General features: G+C 44.2%; 1 protein-coding gene across 1 annotated transcript; it reads right to left on the bottom strand.

Moving 5' to 3' along the window:
- Positions 1–18,635: 18,635 nt before the first annotated feature.
- On the bottom strand, positions 18,636–19,960 carry LOC136538583 (F-box/LRR-repeat protein At3g48880-like). The gene is made up of 2 exons (XM_066530529.1): positions 19,532–19,960; positions 18,636–19,431 (listed from the first exon to the last, which is right to left on the bottom strand). The coding sequence occupies exons 1-2, from the start codon at positions 19,945–19,947 to the stop codon at positions 18,930–18,932; spliced, it is 918 nt and encodes a 305-aa protein (XP_066386626.1). The 5' UTR covers positions 19,948–19,960; the 3' UTR covers positions 18,636–18,929.
- Positions 19,961–20,727: the final 767 nt, after the last annotated feature.

Genomic DNA, 20,727 nt, shown 5'->3' with positions numbered 1-20,727 from the left:
GATTACATTAATATATGTTCCAAATACATTGCTAGCATAAGTGACATCATCCGACAAAAGCATATAGATGAGAAGTAACTATAGAATCATCGAGCCACCGGCGGTTAACCACCATCTTCACAGGCTGAGAACTTCACCTGCAACATGGTGGGATAAACCCTGAGTACTCAAATGTACTCAGCCAGACTTACCCGTCGAAAACCAAAAATAAAAGACACCAAGGGTCATGCAAGGCTTATGAGGTGGGCTAGCTTGACACTTTTGCATAAAAGAGCTTATGAACATAGTAACCAATTTAAACTTAGCATCAAGCTTATCATCATTTACCTGTCCACTAGATTAGCACCTGTATTAGAGCACTCACTTATTAGGAGCAATCAATATTAACCATAGCAGGTATAATAAGGCTGTCATCATCATATCATCATTTCTGAACCTTTATATTATTAAGTGTATCTACATTGGAGATAAGCCCGTCAAGTTCTCACTAACCGGGAGAGACGGCGACTCGAATCGAATTACAACTCAGCTGAGGGGGTATTCCTAACTCTCACCCTGGCATACTTAGCAAGGGTAGCCGTGGGTCACCTTTGGGACATCTCAGGAACCAAATTCGCGGGTTCGATCAGCGCCAGCACTCTCAGGGATTACCCTTCTGCCAGGACGATCAGGACTTTTAAATCACCTGCCCTTGGACTCACGCCTACGGTTCCCTTCCGAGGCGCACTTTATACTTATCGACTCCCGGCCTGAGGTGAGCTACTCGGCTTCGCGGTCGGTCTTCGGACACGGCCAACTAAGAGAGAGGCATGCATTCAACATGAACAGGAAAGGCTCCAAGAATCAGTCCTTAAGCGACACAGACGGAGTCACTGCAAACCGGCAAGCCTCCGTCCGGTCTTCATTTCAAATTAAGACTGGTTCTTTTTCACGATAGCAAATATAGCCAACCGTGCCACATGTAGATTCCTATATCTCGCAGGTGACAGGAAATCACCCGACTTCTACCGTGTTTAAGCAGGGCTAAGCACTACACGAGCCTGAGCTACATAGGATTCAGGGTATCAAGATCTGGACAAGGATTGGATAACCAATGCAGCAAGTGTTTTCATCCAACGCCTAAACTTAATGCAACAATATATATATGTAACAATAATATTGTAACTGCATTTCGAAAATTAGGAGGCTTAATATGCTCCAGGGCTTGCCTGGGATCCGACACAAGTCAGTGTTAGGTAGACGACACTCGCTAAGTGAGCATCTCCCGTTCTAGCACTTGTCCAGTCCTTCCACCTTCGGGATAGGTCCATCAAACGCCGTCTCCAGGTTTGGCTCCAACATCTCATCCTTCACGTGGTGCATCTATCGTACCTAGATGAGATGCAAGATGCAAGTGCATGAATATGAAGAATAGTACCATGAGACGCATCACAAATAGCAAGCAAGACAAGCATCGTTTACACTAAACACACTTAAGTACTTTGCGATGCTTAACTTAACATCACACAATCTATCATGCTAAGATAACAAAGAATATTATACATGGCACATAAGTCTCACAAGATCTCAGGTGTATTTGACTTAATTACCAAGGACGTGAACCACACTTAGCAACATGCAAAGCATGTCAAGGTGAAGCAACAACTATAACCGGAATATGCCAATTTCTGGACTTGCAAATAGCAGCTTCATAAATCAATCATATCTGGAGTTTTATAAATCCAAATGATATAAAACAAGACATTCTAGAAAGCTTAGGAAATTATCCACATTTCATCTTTAATCATCTCAGCATGATTCCCAAGTTATCATGACCAAACATGCTAATCTTTTAAGTCTGCGCAGAATGTAATCAAAATCTGACAGTAGACTTATTAAGCATGCAACTCCTAAACTATCAGACCTAGGATCATGAAAATTTAACACAAGCAAGATAAGATAATCATCTACGACTTTTGTATTTACCAAAACTACAGTAAACATCATTTACACCATGAAACTAGTTGCACAAGTAACACTTGCACCAGCAGCCTAAACAGCAGAGGCACAGCTATGGACAGAAAACTTATAGGAACTTTAGAGAAGCATAAATGGAGTTCTAGACCTCCGACAAATATGATTCTTAACTTTATGGAAAGCTTATAAAGTTACCTACAACTTTCTTATTATCATCTTAAGATGATTTCATAGTTAACAAGGTCAATTAAACCAAGGAAGACATCTATATCCAAAACATGAACAGAAACTGATATGCTACTTTAAACAGCTATAAGTTGAGTTCCACATGTCCAATAAATATGGTTCTGGAATTTTTGGAAAGCTTAACAAATTTTGAACAACTTTGCTATAAACATCTAGAACTAATTCTGCTACTAACAAGGTCACACATGGCACACAAAGCAACCCTGTCTGGGTTTGGGCAGAAACTGCCACAGTACTTTAAACAACTATAGCTAAACACATACTTAACCAAAAATTGTGCTCTTTAGCTTTTTGAAAAGCTTATGAAAATTACTACAACTCATTTATTATCAACAAGGCATGATTCATAACTTAACTGAGCCAAACAATGCATACATGCAGAACTGTCCAGAATAGAAGCAAAGCAGCATATGTCATTTGTTATTTTTCATATCTCTAAATTGATCAAGCCTAAAATCCTGAAATTTTTACCACACATCAAACATCACATGAGTAGCATGCCACAAAAATTTCACTTCATTTGGAGCCCTACAACTGCAGTTATGAAAAAGACAAATACAACTAGAATTAAAAACCTAGAGGCATAAATCTATTTTTACAGCTAAAACTTTAACTGAAACATGACATATTATAGATCTACTGCATAGACAATTTCACAAGGATTCCAAAAAGTCCTCATTTGCTATTTTACGAATTTCCTATGATTTACTATGAAGTTTCAAAGTTTTACCCGATTTACAACAAATAGGTCCTCGGAAGCACTATTCACTTGAGTCAATGACATTGCAGTTAGGCCCCTGACTTTCGTCGAATTCTAGCATGACGCCCCTGGTCGGAAACCAGAGCAGAGGATGGTCGGACTCGCGGATTCCGGCGCTCCGGCTGCACGTCGACGGTGGAGAAGATGCGGTGGAGCCACCACAACCGTGCGCGTACAGGGAACGGCTTGGCTCGGCCAGAGCCTGCCTGCGGCCTCCTGGCCACGCGCACAGGCGTCCACGGCGGCCACGGCACCGGCGGCAGCGTGCTACGGCCGCGAAGAAGGGCCGGGAAGTGGCTCGCAAGGCCAAAGAGAGGGCGGTTGAGCCAGGTGGCGCACACGGAGGAACACGAGGAAGCACGGGGCAGCGGGAATGCGGCGTCGGCGAGCTTGGCCAGCCGGCCATGGCGGACGCGGATCCGGCGAATATGCCGTCAACACAGCACGAGAGGCTCTACCAGAGGGTGGACGAGGTAGAGGAGATGCAGGGGAAGCTGTGGGCGAGATGGAGCAAGGCGAGGCTCGATGGCGAGCGCGCGGGAGCTCGATGGAGCTCTCGGCGGCAATGGCGACAGCTGCGGCTCTCGTTTCTCCCGGTGTCTCAGACGCGCGCGAGAGGGAGGGAGCGACTGAGAGCAAGCGGGAGGGCAGGCGGACGCGGCCACTTTGATGTCGACCGCAGCCAGCGACGCCAGGCCGGTCACGGCGCGTGGCGGCCACGCGGCGGCAACGTCCTGCTGCTGGTCGGTACTGTAGCGCAACTGAAAATCTGATTCAGTTACCAGGTGACCGACTGACAGGCGATTTTCAACGCTAGATAACTCCTAAACCGTGATGATTCGGTTCATGGCTTAGTTACCAAAGTTGTAGTACTAAGTGAGATCTTCAAATTTGCCAATTGGAGCTCGAGCTGGTTCGGCTTGGTTTGGGAGCTACAACGTGAACAAGTCGGGTACAGGAAACTGAAATTGTAATACATACTTAGAAATTTTTCTAAGTGTGGAATCCGCTCCCACACTGACTTGTGGGACTTTTATGAGCATGTTGTGCACATTTTCATGAGATGACCATAAAACAACTTTTGTTCCTTAGCAAGTTTACTACAACTTTGCTTAAGGGTGCTCCTCCATGCAAACACTCCAAGCTGCACTTTTTAAATAGTCAAACAAAACTAGTTCTAGGGTCAACATGAGTCAACTAGGGCTTAGAAACCTAATTTGGACTAATGACCTTTATGAACATTGTTCCTAATGACATTATAAATGTAGCTAGGGTGTTTTGGTGGGTCACCACATTCATTTGCATGTGATGCAATTGCTCTAGCTTCTCAAATCAATTTAAACATGCATTTGCAACACATGGAATGTTAACTCGAAACAAGCGAAACAATCCGTTGAAACACTGGACCCTAGTACATGGGACATGTACAACCCCTCTAGGGTACTAGGCATAACACACAGACACCACAGAAGGTACAAACATACATGAGCAGTAAAGAACACCGTGTTGCAACATGGAAACATAGAATGATGCACATGTGGTAATGATATGAATGTGCTTATGTGATGCAATGCAGATGCACCAATGTAAGGCAAACACCAGGGGTGTTACAGCCCTCCCCCCTTAAAGGAATCGCGTCCCGAGATTCGGTGCGAAAGACTTTTAAGGGAAGAGAAACTTGTCATCTAGTTCCCAACATCAGTGATAGCATTAGGCTACTTAACTTTGGAGTATCAGAGAGGCTAATTTGGTCACGACACTTTCTGATACTTGCTCTTCGTCATAAGCTATTGTCTGAAGAATTTCCTTCGTTGGCGTCCATAAAGCATCGTCACTGTCCTGCGTACTTTGTCCACGATGTACGAAGAGTGATACAAGCGTAGACTAAATACTTGTAACATCTACTCCCCTAGTGGATATAACATAGACAGATGGACTTTGCACTAGATCGCAGTCAGTTGACGTATATTCCTTACAACGGGGTTATATTGGCTCCTAAGGTCTGAAAAGCAGTTCTCTACTCAAGTGGCTTGAGCACAACTTCTCGTAAAGGATGTGATCATAGACTGGGTAAACATCCTTTGAGGGTATGAGAAGCTAGTTAACCAATATCCAAGTTGGTTGAAGCGGTGCAATCACTCATATGTCAACTGATGGAAAGCTACATAATGTTCCATGTGTGCAGTGCTCTTTCTGGTAACAACACTGTGTTATCTGAGTCTGTTGAGTGAGTGGTAAATGTAATAGTTGACTCAGTCAGCTCAACGTTCCCGATGATCATTCCTTAGGGAGCCTTTGGATCCAAGTTGCAACAGTAATCTGGGTTGAATCTGAGGCAACCTATTGGGTAGAAACACATATAAGGTACCAAAGGCATGTCAGTATTGGAGAACCATTGACGCAGAAGGATGTTAGCGAGGCTTGGAGGGCAACACAAGTTGCAAGTAATCACAAAACTAGGGACTAGTTCACTACCAAGCAGGTTAAGTAAAATTTGTCTTCGTGGTGCAGTTGCACAGCAAGTTGGTTGACTTGCATTGTAGCAAAACCAGCTTTCTTAAACTATATTTGACGTCGAGGCTTCCATTCTTAGGCCAATCAATATCTCAAAAACCATAATCCAAAAATCTATGGTTTGACACCTTTCCAATTACTTTCGAATTGCAAGGGCGCAATTTGACTTCTAGAACACCTTGACTGCTCACGTATTGCTGATCTAAGAGGGCAAAAGCAAGGCACATAGGGGTGCAATTAGTCTCCTCAAGGGTATGGAGGGTTGTCTAACAGCAATACATCTATAAGTTGTAATTTCTTGGCATGAATTACAACACAACCGTCTAATGCAAAGGATGATCGCAGTCACAGCGAAATTGTAGATTCTGTACCCTTTTGTTTTCTATTCATATCTCACAAACTATTGCTCCAATATGCACAAATTTTGGTAGGCATATAGATCCATGGGTCTTCTAACTACTCACCAAAATTCAACTCAATCGGACACCGTTTGACCATCCAAACAATTCATCTACCAAAACTGCTGTGTTCTGAAATGGCAGCAAACCGAGCCGACAAGATATCTCTCAAATCCGATGTTTTACTCAACCAATACTCAAGCCAACTTAAGACATTGAAGGGTCCTAAGCAAGGAATGAGATCACCAAGTTTGGGGTCAATCCAACTTCATTTGAGTCACTAATCGCCGGCTTGAAGATAACCGGTTTCGTGCCACAAAATCTGGACAGATTTCGTGTTCTTTCTTTTCTTTGCTTCACACATTGAGGTGTGTGTTTTGCACTCTATAATCTTTCTCATATCAACAACAGCCTTTCTCTAGCTAAAGATGGAGGCTATAGTCTTCCTCACATGCTTCTCTTAGGTAACAATTTTCGCCGTTGATCTAGACACCAACTTGACGATGCACAAGCATTGGACTTGTGGGCTATTTTCACAGGGCACAAAGCATTACTCCACATGGAGAGCATCCCTATCAAGACAAGGAACCGTTTTTGAATATTCTCTGGCACTACGTCCAATAGAGCCTTGAACAAACCCGTTTGTGGTACCTAGGGCACAATGATGCTGATCGAAACTAGGCACATGCTTCCTCTAGTTCCTTACGTAGCCGATGCAACGTTTTGTACTATTTGTGTGATTATCCAAGATGGAATTAACTTGATAGCACATGTTTTGGAAAACAAAGCAGTAGCTGCATTGCTAAACGGCTTGCTATTACATTGCTTATCATTGCTCTGCGAGGCATAACCTTCGTAATTAGCAAAAATTGTCACCTAGCTGGAGGTTAAGCTTCCGACTAGTAACTAATCAGTTGTCTCTCAACACTCAAAGTTCCAAATTCTTACTCTTGACCACAACAATAATTGCAATCGAGGCACAAACAGACGGTCGCCAACGAAGTCTGCAGATAAGGAGTCACACTAGAGATGGTTGATTTCAACTATATGACCATCATGCACCTACAGATCAAGAACTTGAACGGGAGGTTCATGAGCACTCGGTGACCTATTACACCACAAGATATCGTCATCCATTATCATTAGATTGATAACTTGTCCAACATTAAGTGTTGGATACCTTTCTGATCCAACATGGATGACATAAGTTGCTCATCAGACGATCGACGTCATTACAGGGACAGTTAGGTAGAGTCGCTTGTTTACCACCTCTTGCAGTCTGTTATTGTTTATGTCAGTGACCAGTTCTTCAAAGGATATCCTTTTTGTGACTTCAAAAGGAAGCTCTACTACTTTCGGTCTGATATGTGGATCTTCGATAAGATATCAAGAGATAACCAAGGAAGAGCTCACGTGAAAATAACACATCGGTACAGTTCTACAATGGATCATGACTAGAAACCTCGATACCAGCGCGCACCCAGCAGCACAACCATGCGTCGGCCGCCCACAAGGAGGCCCTAGGTTCTGTCATGGCACCATAGATCGCTAATCGTGGCACCATTACTGAACATACAACCCACCAGAATTCTCACGTGGCACAAATTTGGTTGCGTAGGAGCAAGCACAATGAGGAGGGATAGCAAACAAAGGTAGTCACCAAGTTAGGAGTCAACAAGTAGGGGATCCGAAGATCAAAACACCGCGCAAGAGAGCATAGCCTAATTGCCGAAGATAGCTAAGTAGGGGACTCTTGCATAATTTCCATATACGCCTTGTGTCCACCAAAGTGATTACCATATAATGATGAACATGAGATTTGGTCTTGCCGAGCAGCAACATGAGATCAAGACTGATGAACATACAGAGACTTGAAAAAGTTGGAGACAAAACAACGGGATGCAAGGGACAGAGCCAATGCACTGACTAGGGATTCAGTTGATAAAGCAACGACATGACCTACGAGAAGAAGGTTCCAAAGCTAGGATGGATAGCGATTAGCATTGCACCAGATCATCTGTAGAAGAAGGAGCAATGAGGCTCGCCAAGGATTTTAGAGCAAAGTCCTCCCACACAGGAGCGGGACAACCACGACACATGCAAGCGTTCAAGGGAACTAAACTTGGGCCTAAGGTCAAGCAAAGGCATGGATAAAGGTCTTCGTAGCACAACGTTCAAGGCTAGCAACCACGTGTACAGGCTCAGGTTCCTAAGAGAGAACTTAATTGTAGACGACAACCCTGAGATTACCAAAACTTAGACGCTGCTCTAGGATAGCGCTCTTCCACACTCATATGCTTACCGAGGACAAAAGGGTGACAACTACGGCACTACCTAGATAACGAGCATCCATGCCTACATCATGGTCTTAAGCGAGCATTTTGAAACACTCAATCCAATTAGCTTAAATGGCTATTACGAAGCACAAAGCTCGTACATAACAAGCAGTCACCTACAACAACACCACTACACATATCACGCATAACATGGTGGTAAGGCAATGTTATCTTTTGTTTTCTTTTTACTGAGTAGGTGGATATCTCTACAAAACAAGTTTTACTTACATTTAGCAATTTAGTTTTCAAAGGGGTGAACTTTTTTGTTAACTATTAACTCGTCATCTATTTCCTTTGGAAGCCAACATACGAGGCAAAGCTAATCACACACTAACTTCAAGCATAGCTATTCAAGCAGCATGGGATAAGGCATTTTGGCTAGCTTCACACAGGGAAAATAGTGACATTACATTGATCATAAGTTACTTAGCATTAGAACAAGGTGAGGGAAGCATATTTATGCACAAACACAATCATGATGCATGTTCGTCCTATTCGTCCTCACGAAATTGCCAGCCTAAGGTGGCAATCACGTTCTATGTCGGTGGCATAACACGTACTTTCTCGATATATAGCTAGTCATCAGCTATATTCAATCTACGCATTCATGGTTAGCGTACCTGCAGGCAAATTCATTGCAGCCCATCCCCATAAGAGATAAATAAGCACACAATGAAAGCAGTAAACTAAGATACTCTCCATATATACATCCCCAGATGTATATACTTCGATATCCATAGCTACCCGATAAATATACCCGCAATTAAGTACCTTCATATATACATGGGTGTAACATGTAAATATTCCAGTAACCATAGCTAACTTTCCCCTAGACCGACAGTTGGACGGTCATGCTCTCACAACTCACACTTACCTGGCGTAGAGGCAATTGATCCATACATTACCATTCAAACGAATGGCATCCATACAATAGCACGCCATATGGACGACGAAAGTAAAAACACCCATGTTAGTACTTAGATAGCCACCTAATAGTCCTTAACTAGGCATAAAGGAGGATATCGCTAGCATAGTTTTGCAAATTAGTTTTGATAACTTTGCCTGCAGCTAAAGTTTTAGTTAAAATAGGCTTTTTTTTAAACCAAAACTTTGTTTTTAAAACAATGTACATGACAGTATTATGCTTAATCTTGCTCTGATACCAGCTGTAACAGAACCGCCCAATTTATACAAGATCAAGTACGGCTGTCCCCGCTAACACATTGACACACACATACTTTCACTCATATAAACCCGGTAGTCCGCCGAGTGTCCCGAAAGACCTCGGTAAATCAACATCACAACCAAGATCGCGTGATTAAGCAAATACACATCACATACGCAGGGTTGCAGCAGAAAATAATATTACAAATGGATTCGCAAATAATAGTACAAGTTTGGGTTTCAAAACCGATTAGTGAAAACAACATAGCTTTCAAAAGATTACATTAATATATGTTCCAAATACATTGCTAGCATAAGTGACATCATCCAACAAAAGCATATAGATGAGAAGTAACTATAGAATCACCGAGCCACCGGCGGTTAACCACCATCTTCATAGGCCGAGAACTTCACCTGCAACATGGTGGGATAAACCCTGAGTACTCAAATGTACTCAGCCAGACTTACCTGTCGAAAACCAAAAATAAAAGACACCAAGGGTCATGCAAGGCTTATGAGGTGGGCTAGCTTGACACTTTTGCATAAAAGAGCTTATGAACATAGTAACCAATTTAAACTTAGCATCAAGCTTATCATCATTTACCTGTCCACTAGATTAGCACCTGTACTAGAGCACTCACTTATTAGGAGCAATCAATATTAACCATAGCAGGTATAATAAGGCTGTCATCATCATATCATCATTTCCGAACCTTTATATTATTAAGTGTATCTACATTGGAGATAAGCCCGTCAAGTTCTCACTAACCGGGAGAGACGGCGACTCGAATCAAATTACAACTCAGCTGAGGGGGTATTCCTAACTCTCACCCTGGCATACTTAGCAAGGGTAGCCGTGGGTCACCTTTGGGACATCTCAGGAACCAAATTCGCGGGTTCGATCAGCGCCAGCACTCTCAGGGATTACCCTTCTGCCAGGACGATCAGGACTTTTAAATCACCTGCCCTTGGACTCACGCCTACGGCTCCCTTCCGAGGTGCACTTTATACTTATCGACTCCCGGCCTGAGGTGAGCTACTCGGCTTCGCGGTCGGTCTTCGGACACGGCCAACTAAGAGAGAGGCATGCGTTCAACATGAACAGGAAAGGCTCCAAGAATCAGTCCTTAAGGGACACAGACGGAGTCACTGCAAACCGGCAAGCCTCCGTCCGGTCTTCATTTCAAATTAAGACTGGTTCTTTTCCACGATAGCAAATATAGCCAACCGTGCCACATGTAGATTCCTATATCTCGCAGGTGACAGGAAATCACCCGACTTCTACCGTGTTTAAGCAGGGCTAAGCACTACACGAGCCTGAGCTACATAGGATTCAGGGTATCAAGATCTGGACAAGGATTGGATAACCAATGCAGCAAGTGTTTTCATCCAACGCCTAAACTTAATGCAACAATATATATATGTAACAATAATATTGTAACTGCATTTCGAAAATTAGGAGGCTTAATATGCTCCGGGGCTTGCCTGGGATCCGACACAAGTCAGTGTTAGGTAGACGACACTCGCTAAGTGAGCATCTCCCATTCTAGCACTTGTCCAGTCCTTCCACCTTCGGGATAGGTCCATCAAACGTCGTCTCCAGGTTTGGCTCCAACATCTCATCCTTCACGTGGTGCATCTATCGTACCTAGATGAGATGCAAGATGCAAGTGCATGAATATGAAGAATAGTACCATGAGACGCATCACAAATAGCAAGCAAGACAAGCATCGTTTACACTAAACACACTTAAGTACTTTGCGATGCTTAACTTAACATCACACAATCTATCATGCTAAGATAACAAAGAATATTATACATGGCACATAAGTCTCACAAGATCTCAGGTGTATTTGACTTAATTACCAAGGACGTGAACCACACTTAGCAACATGCAAAGCAAGTCAAGGTGAAGCAACAACTATAACCGGAATATGCCAATTTCTGGACTTGCAAATAGCAGCTTCATAAATCAATCATATCTGGAGTTTTATAAATCCAAATGATATAAAACAAGACATTCTGGAAATCTTAGGAAATTATCCACATTTCATCTTTAATCATCTCAGCATGATTCCCAAGTTATCATGACCAAACATGCTAATCTTTTAAGTCTGCGCAGAATGTAATCAAAATCTGACAGTAGACTTATTAAGCATGCAACTCCTAAACTATCAGACCTAGGATCATGAAAATTTAACACAAGCAAGATAAGATAATCATCTACGACTTTTGTATTTACCAAAACTACAGTAAACATCATTTACACCATGAAACTAGTTGCACAAGTAACACTTGCACCAGCAGCCTAAACAGCAGAGGCACAGCTATGGATAGAAAACTTATAGGAACTTTAGAGAAGCATAAATGGAGTTCTAGACCTCCGACAAATATGATTCTTAACTTTATGGAAAGATTATAAAGTTACCTACAACTTTATTATTATCATCTTAAGATGATTTCATAGTTAACAAGGTCAATTAAACCAAGGAAGACATCTATATCCAAAACATGAACAGAAACTGATATGCTACTTTAAACAGCTATAAGTTGAGTTCCACATGTCCAATAAATATGGTTCTGGAATTTTTGGAAAGCTTAACAAATTTTGAACAACTTTGCTATAAACATCTAGAACTAATTCTGCTACTAACAAGGTCACACATGGCACACAAAGCAACCCTGTCTAGGTTTGGGCAGAAACTGCCACAGTACTTTAAACAACTATAGCTAAACACATACTTAACCAAAAATTGTGCTCTTTAGCTTTTTGAAAATCTTATGAAAATTACTACAACTCATTTATTATCAACAAGGCATGATTCATAACTTAACTGAGCCAAACAATGCATACATGCAGAACTGTCCAGAATAGAAGCAAAGCAGCATATGTCATTTGTTATTTTTCATATCTCTAAATTGATCAAGCCTAAAATCCTGAAATTTTTACCACACATCAAACATCACATGAGTAGCATGCCACAAAAATTTCACTTCATTTGGAGCCCTACAACTGCAGTTATGAAAAAGACAAATACAACTAGAATTAAAAACCTAGAGGCATAAATCTATTTTTACAGCTAAAACTTTAACTGAAACATGACATATTATAGATCTACTGCATAGACAATTTCACAAGGATTCCAAAAAGTCCTCATTTGCTATTTTACGAATTTCCTATGATTTACTATGAAGTTTCAAAGTTTTACCCGATTTACAACAAATAGGTCCTCGGAAGCACTATTCACTTGAGTCAATGACATTGTAGTTAGGCCCCTGACTTTCGTCGAATTCTAGCATGACGCCCCTGGTCGGAAACCAGAGCAGAGGATGGTCGGACTCGCGGATTCCGGCGCTCCGGCTGCACGTCGACGGTGGAGAAGATGCGGTGGAGCATCACCACAACCGTGCGCGTACAGGGAACGGCTTGGCTCGGCCAGAGCCTGCCTGCGGCCTCCTGGCCACGCGCACAGGCGTCCACGGCGGCCACGGCACCGGCGGCAGCGTGCTACGGCCGTGAAGAAGGGCCGGGAAGTGGCTCGCAAGGCCAAAGAGAGGGCGGTTGAGCTGGTGGCGCACACGGAGGAACACGAGGAAGCACGGGGCAGCGGGAATGCGGCGTCGGCGAGCTTGGCCAGCCGGCCATGGCGGACGCGGATCCGGCGAATATGCCGTCAACACAGCACGAGAGGCTCTACCAGAGGGTGGACGAGGTAGAGGAGATGCCGGGGAAGCTGTGGGCGAGATGGAGCAAGGCGAGGCTCGATGGCGAGCGCGCGGGAGCTCGATGGAGCTCTCGGCGGCAATGGCGACAGCTGCGGCTCTCGTTTCTCCCGGTGTCTCAGACGCGCGCGAGAGGGAGGGAGCGACTGAGAGCAAGCGGGAGGGCAGGCGGACGCGGCCACTTTGATGTCGACCGCAGCCAGCGACGCCAGGCCGGTCACGGCGCGTGGCGGCCACGCGGCGGCAACGTCCTGCTGCTGGTCGGTACTGTAGCGCAACTGAAAATCTGATTCAGTTACCAGGTGACCGACTGACAGGCGATTTTCAACGCTAGATAACTCCTAAACCGTGATGATTCGGTTCATGGCTTAGTTACCAAAGTTGTAGTACTAAGTGAGATCTTCAAATTTGCCAATTGGAGCTCGAGATGGTTCGGCTTGGTTTGGGAGCTACAACGTGAACAAGTCGGGTACAGGAAACTGAAATTGTAATACATACTTAGAAATTTTTCTAAGTGTGGAATCCGCTCCCACACTGACTTGTGGGACTTTTATGAGCATGTTGTGCACATTTTCATGAGATGACCATAAAACAACTTTTGTTCCTTAGCAAGTTTACTACAACTTTGCTTAAGGGTGCTCCTCCATGCAAACACTCCAAGCTGCACTTTTTAAATAGTCAAACAAAACTAGTTCTAGGGTCAACATGAGTCAACTAGGGCTTAGAAACCTAATTTGGACTAATGACCTTTATGAACATTGTTCCTAATGACATTATAAATGTAGCTAGGGTGTTTTGGTGGGTCACCACATTCATTTGCATGTGATGCAATTGCTCTAGCTTCTCAAATCAATTTAAACATGCATTTGCAACACATGGAATGTTAACTCGAAACAAGCGAAACAATCCGTTGAAACACTGGACCCTAGTACATGGGACATGTACAACCCCTCTAGGGTACTAGGCATAACACACAGACACCACAGAAGGTACAAACATACATGAGCAGTAAAGAACACCGTGTTGCAACATGGAAACATAGAATGATGCACATGTGGTAATGATATGAATGTGCTTATGTGATGCAATGCAGATGCACCAATGTAAGGCAAACACCAGGGGTGTTACATTCCCCACGGACGGCGCCAACTGTCGGTACAGAAAGTGACCAACTAGTGAATATTTGTAGTTTTGCTGCACGTTGTGATCGGAGGTGGCCTAGCACTCGATGACACAGGATTTAGACTGGTTTAGGCAACGTGCCCTAAGTCCAGTGTGGGTCGGTCGGTGACTTTATTCCTGAGCCTAGGTGCTTGAAGTCTATAGTGGGGTTACAAACGAGAAGGAGAAAGGAGGGGGTGTATGAGAGGCCCAGTCGGGTCCGACCGGAAGGGCCGAGGGCGACCGAAACTCCGCTATGAGCTAGGTGTTCAAGCGTGCGCTTGAGGGGTTTGTGAGCTATCGATCCAGTGAGTCTGAACTTGAAGAAGTGGACCTCTGGGAAATCGATCTCCTTCGTTGGAGGGAGCACACCCACTTTTATAGATGAAGGGGATGGCCTTATAGGTGAGAGGGGGAGAGTACGGATGTCACTAAGCCTTGTTGCCCATGCCGATGAGGACAGCCGATGGTAGGCGCCCACAAAACTGTTGACGTCACTGTGGAATGTCAGGTGCACATGGAAGGTTGCGTTGGCTTCTTCGGGAAGGGAGGATGTCGGTACCTGCAAAATACCATTGGTATGAGAGGAGCCCTACCACGGGTACCAGGTATGGCGAATCCTGGTGCCCATGCCCAGAGGTATGCGGGGGGCTTTTTGCCTTATGGGAGCCTAATGGCGCCTACAATACTGTAGACACAAATGTCGACGCCTACAATACTGTTTGTGTCAGGGCGGTTGAGGAGCACTGTTCCTGCAGGCATGCAGGGTATGGTCCCAGTATCATGGTTTGACTTTGTGCGCTGCCTTCTTCGTTCGCCCCTGGTCCCTTCCGAGCGGGCGCCCCCGGTTGGATGGCCCCAGTCGGTCCTAGCCGCGCCAGTCGGAGAAGAGCGGTAAGTAGGCTTCCTATGGGTCCCCGGTCGGAGTCGCGGGGTCGGAGTAGGAAGCAGCGTTTTGGGCCGGGCCTTCTGATCGGAGAGGCTGCCCGGAGGTGGCTGGTGCCCGGGGCGAGCGCTCTGGTCGGAGGTGGGCCGAAGAAGTTGATGAGCGGGCGTTCGTTCTTTCGGCAGACCTTCCGGTCGGCGACTGGACTGACCTTCTGGCCCGTCATATTTTTAGACCCTCGGGGCGGCCTATGAACAACATGCTGTTTTCATGGGCCGAGCCCTGGCGCGGAAGCCGGTCCCCGAGGGACCCCGGGTTTGTGAACCCGACAAGTTGAGTCCACAACAAGCAGGTGGAGGCAAGAAATGAGATATCCAAACAATTGGAAAGTGGAATGAGAAAAATGAACTTATAGGGATTGAAGTGATATTGTTAGCATTCAATGAAGCATTGATCTTCCAGTTTACTCTTGTCATGCAATATCTATGACAATTTTTTTTACCAAAGCTGAATTCTGGCCTTTCTATTGATAAGTTGAGACATTTTCCACTTCCATCACCTGTCTGTCTGGATAGGCAGCCAAACTTTAAGGGCACACAGTATTTCATTTAATACACAAATTCGTTAAGCTACAACCATGGTCTGAATTTTACCATTTTCAGAAATTTGTGGGTGGTGTGGTTGATCGTTACTTCTGATATAAATTGTGTTCTGACCAGCAATTGTAACCTGATTTTTAGTTGTAACCCTGTGATGGCATGGGCGTTACCTTCTAACCTGTACTTTAGCCGGTGCCTGTTAAGTTTGATGATAAAGAAGGTAGGAAACAAGAAATGCAAACCAGTCACCGGTCCAAAAGTTTAAAACATCTTAAGCAAGGTAACCCAACAGTTCAATTTTATTTTAACCTAAAGCACTGATTTTATTTAACTTTTGGACCAATAGGATTCCACTATCTAGATAAATATTTTTTTCGGAAATGACTATTTCAACAAATATTTATAAAAATAGACCCAGGTTGGAACCTTGACATCCTAGTTTCAAGATTAAAACAGTCTAGTTTCAACATACAGTGCAACAGAATATGTCATTAGCTTACGTTCTATAAAACGATGGATGAAAAGGCTAGGATCTATAAGCTTCTGAATAAATGGATGCTCTGAAAGTAGCAAAACTTGGCAGAGCTGAAGAAAAACAGCACCTAGGACATAACTGAAACAAAAACCCAAGTGAGCCCCTTCATTGAGTTATACTAGATGAAGGGTCAAAGAGTTGGAATACTCACACACTTATTTGTAGATAGTCAGAGAAGTCGATAAGAAGATAGGCTTTCTTACTTTGCCTAGCAATGAAAGAAGGTAAAACTAAACATTAGTACTACAATATAGCTTGCTGAAGCAACAAAAAATTAAAAAATAATAAAAGAAAGACAAAAGTAGAATAAACTTTGCAAGAGATACCAACAAAAGCATGAAAGTGAAAAGTAGTAATTTTCAGGATTAAGACAGATACAATAAACTAAATTGGGAATTCAGCAATAATGAATGAAACATAATAATAGTCAATCATGCTTGCGGACTAATCGTGACTAATCGTAGTGCATACCTGATCGCCAATGCACCGATCAGCCCAACTAATCATGGCTAATCGTGAATATTTGGATGACTTGATAACACTGGAAACAAAAAGGAACAAGTCTAATACATCCTCACTGCTAAGAACTCAGCAGTAGAAAATTTAGTTTGTAACCTCAACAGTGGTGGGGTATTCTTAGAAAGTATTATAATAAATATGCGGGGAACATATATGTCTTGTTTACATGGAGGAATGCCGCATATATTAACAAAGCCTCTTGAATGAGTATGCCATGCGCCCATGCATTTTTATGGCCTGGAAAAGCTACTTGTGACCCAAATGCACCACTGAGAGGAAGCTTCTCAAGGTTAATTTTATAATTAGAGGCCAGAATCACAGGGGTAAAGTAGTGAGCCTATAATTAGGTTGTAGTATACCGGCAGGCAATGTAAAGGCAAGCAGCTCACATAAACCTGTGAAATTTGAATGAATTTCAATTCCTGCTTAGTTCCAAGCAATGCAGCAGGCTTGCACTTTGGTATCTTATTCTTGTCAAACGGAGCCTGCTATCTCAATTCTTCGATTGCATTTGAATGTTGCAAGCTTCTTGGTAATAAGCTTATGAAGTTGCGTTTCTCTGTGTATCTGAAACTATTCTACATGTCTTTTCATTAGGTGAGGATGATGCTCGTCAAAAGCTCCCCTCTCCTCTGTTTTTTGGCTATTTTTGCCATCAACTACTGCTCTATGTTTGCTAAGCAACTGTTATTATTTTTTTTGCCAAATCACCCCTCTCCTCTCCTCTCCTTTGTTTTGCCGATGATGAAATTGTCTAAGTCCATACATTATATAGAATATGAGCTGATGATCAAGAACTTATGAGAAACTTGGCATCATTACCCGCCGCCCTTACTGTCTTTTTCTATATGCTCACTGTTTTTATATATGCCCATTATGTTTATGATGCCTTTATGCTCCAAGTTCTTTATCAAATGATGATTGACATGTTCCCAACATACTAAAATTAGTTATTACTATTTTTTTAAAAATACTTTTGAATTTAGCCATTTACTAATTATAATGTATATGGACTATTTATGTAAGTACTTTTTTCAACTTGTCATACTTTTTATTAAAACTATGCCTTTATAGATTTTGTTTTGTATGGAATTTGCTTTTAGGTTTTTTTTATTTCCAACTCATATGGAAATTAAATTATTATTTTTTCTTGATTCGTTTATCAGTTTGGATTTGCTGTCTATTAATTGTATTAGAGATGGATTGTTTCGTTAATCTAAGCCATTAAGTTATCAAAAACATCTAACAATGTAGATTCTTTTTTTCTTTATTTAATCTTAGATCATCGTAAAATCTAGCGGGTGTGGGTCTTTTCTTCTTTCCTATTTTTTGAGTTAATCTCATAATTATATTAGGCATGGACTCTTTAATTATATCTAATATGCCATTAGATAATAAAAAAATCAATGACATGGGTTGTTATAATCATACAATTATATTAAGCGTGTTTTTTTTGGGTTAATCTATTTCTTAGATCATCATAAAATCTAACGATATAGAATTTTCTTCCTTTTTTGATTAAACCTGTAGCTTTTAAATTCTCTTGATAAATGTGAGCGATCATTATATTATTGTATATATTACTCGCTCCATTCCAGATCATTAGATATTTTATTTTGGCTTTTCTAAATATATTGTTATAGTACGTATCTATATATATTGTATATCTAAGTGCATAGTAAAAATAAAAAAAAAATTTAAAATATCTTATAAATTGGAACGGAGAAAGTATCTTTTAGCACGGGTTGATAGATCAGGGTGTTTGCGATTGCAGATTTTAGTGTACACCTTTTATGCAAATATGCAAGTGGTGAGGAAGACGCGCACCAAAATATCACATCAGCCCTTATATTATTAATTTATTATCAAAAAAAAAGAAAAAAGTCACATGAGGCGAGCCCCTATATATGCATCCAGGTGTGAACACCAAAAATGCGTCCCAAAACAAAAGACCAGGCTCACTTTAAAGTCCTGTGCAACCCATCAAATACAGTAATAATACTCGTGGTGGTCATTAACAGTGTTAAACAAGAATCAAAGCCAAACTGCGCATTAATTAATCAATTATGTTATGTGTGTTGTGTGCAGGCTCTGTGACTTTGCAGCCGCGACGGCGAGCACCAGGACAGAGATCACATCACGATCACGTCAACGTCGGACGAGTCGCAGAAACCGCCGCCACCGGCGGCGAACTCGTCCTCCAGGTCGTCCACCAGCTTGGACCCACCGACGTCGAACCGCTTGATCCTGGCCCCGCGCCTGAGCACCTCCTCGTCCTTGTCGTCGAAGCCGACGCAGCCCCGCGCGCAGAACTCCCGCAGGTCCCTGCAGCCGGCGAGGATTGCGAGCAGCTGTTCCCTGGGCAGGTAGGAGCGGTCGAGGCAGAGGGAATGGAGCGCGGGCAGGGACCGCGCCAGCGCCGCGGCGTCCTCGGGCTTGACGGCCCCCGAGGTCTTGAGGCTGGCGAAGCCCGGGCAGTGCAGCGCGAGCTGCGCGGCGAGCGCCGGGAAGGAGGACGGCTTGGTGTCCAGCTCAAGGTGCTCCAGCAGCGGCCACCGCGGGATGAGATCCGGCAGGCGCGCCTCGTCGCCCGCCGTCAGCTGCGGGAGGGCCAGGCGCCGCAGCCGGGGGCAGCTGCACGTGGGATGGACATCGAAGCATGTGAGACGTGCGTCCGTGTGTGAGGTGACAAGACGCGTGTTCGTGTGATGGACACCGAAGCAGAGGCGCTTACTGGAGCGAAATGTGGACGATCTCGTCGGCCGGGTCGGCGAGGAGCGGCGGGAGCTCGACGTCCTCGGCGGACCCGCGCGCTCGCGAGACGCAGAGCCTGAGGAAGCCCGCGAGGGAGAACCGGTGGACGGCGTAGCGGCGCGCGAAGGCGGCGGCGAGGGGGCCCCAGGGCATGAAGCGCGCGAGGTGGTCCCGGCGCAGGTCGAGCGCGCGCCACAGGGACGGGTCGGCGGCGGCGCGGCGCCAGCCCCGGCACACGAGCGGGGCCGACGCCGCCAGGTCCTCGAGGTCGAGGCGCGCGAACACGTGCACCAGGCAGTCCGTCTCCATGGGTTGTGCGGTCGAGGAGGCGAGGGTCCCGACTAGTTGGAACCAGAGAGACGGACGAGGCAGCGCAGCGGTGGAGTCGATGGGCATTGGGCGATTAGACTGCGCGAATGGTAGCACTCGAGAGAGAGAGAGGCAACCGGCCGCCTTTATAAAGCTGCCGTGGTCGCTTCTTGTGCTTCTGCTTGTGGGGCCAGCGCACGGGCCACGTCTCGCGAACCATTCTTTTTTTTATATATTTTGTTTTCCGTTTCGTCCATTTCGCTTCATTACTATCGATCGGGATTTTTGGCAGTTGCCTCAGGCGTCAGCCGGTCAGCCCGGTATACCAATACGATTCGGCGTCGTCATGGACACGACACGGCAGTGGTGGTCGTCATCGATGGCGAAAGTCGATCAGTTGGTTCGCTGAATCGCTGTGTACGTCGTCATCGATAGCGAAAGTCAGTTGATACGCCGTCTTCGTTGACACTGCGACTGAGATACGGTTGCTGGCTGGTTTAGCTGGTTTGAGACGAGAGAAAAATAATATTTTAGTTTATAATCCATGATTATATATAATTGCTTATGGTTTGTCGAACATGCTGACAACAGGCTGCATGGTATATCTGTCCGGGGGCAGGCCAGGGATAAAGAAAGAAATGCAAAGGGTCCCTGATGTGTGTGTGTTCAACGTGTCTGGTGCTGTGCATCGTCACCACTTAAATAATTCAGCATGCACGTAACCCCCCTCCCCCTATATACATAGGAGTAGCATGCCAGTGGTTGTGTGTAGGGATGAAAACGGTAGGGATATTTTCCGATCGTATTCGAAATCGAATCCGTTTAGAGGGGTTGAGATTTGTCCGTATCCGAGTCCGAATATCCAAC

Source organism: Miscanthus floridulus, chromosome 2 (genome assembly GCF_019320115.1).
Source record: "Miscanthus floridulus cultivar M001 chromosome 2, ASM1932011v1, whole genome shotgun sequence".
NCBI lineage: Eukaryota > Viridiplantae > Streptophyta > Magnoliopsida > Poales > Poaceae > Miscanthus > Miscanthus floridulus.
This window is presented reverse-complemented; position numbering and strand designations above follow the sequence as displayed.

What these genes read in the sequence shown, in the direction of transcription:
- LOC136538583 (XM_066530529.1), bottom strand. Translation starts at nt 19,947, where the DNA reads ATGCCCATCGACTCCACCGCTGCGCTGCCTCGTCCGTCTCTCTGGTTC. An exon ending in ATCGTCCACATTTCGCTCCA is followed by an intron (nt 19,432 to 19,531) that starts GTAAGCGCCTCT and finishes TCCCACGTGCAG; the next exon opens with CTGCCCCCGGCTGCGGCGCC.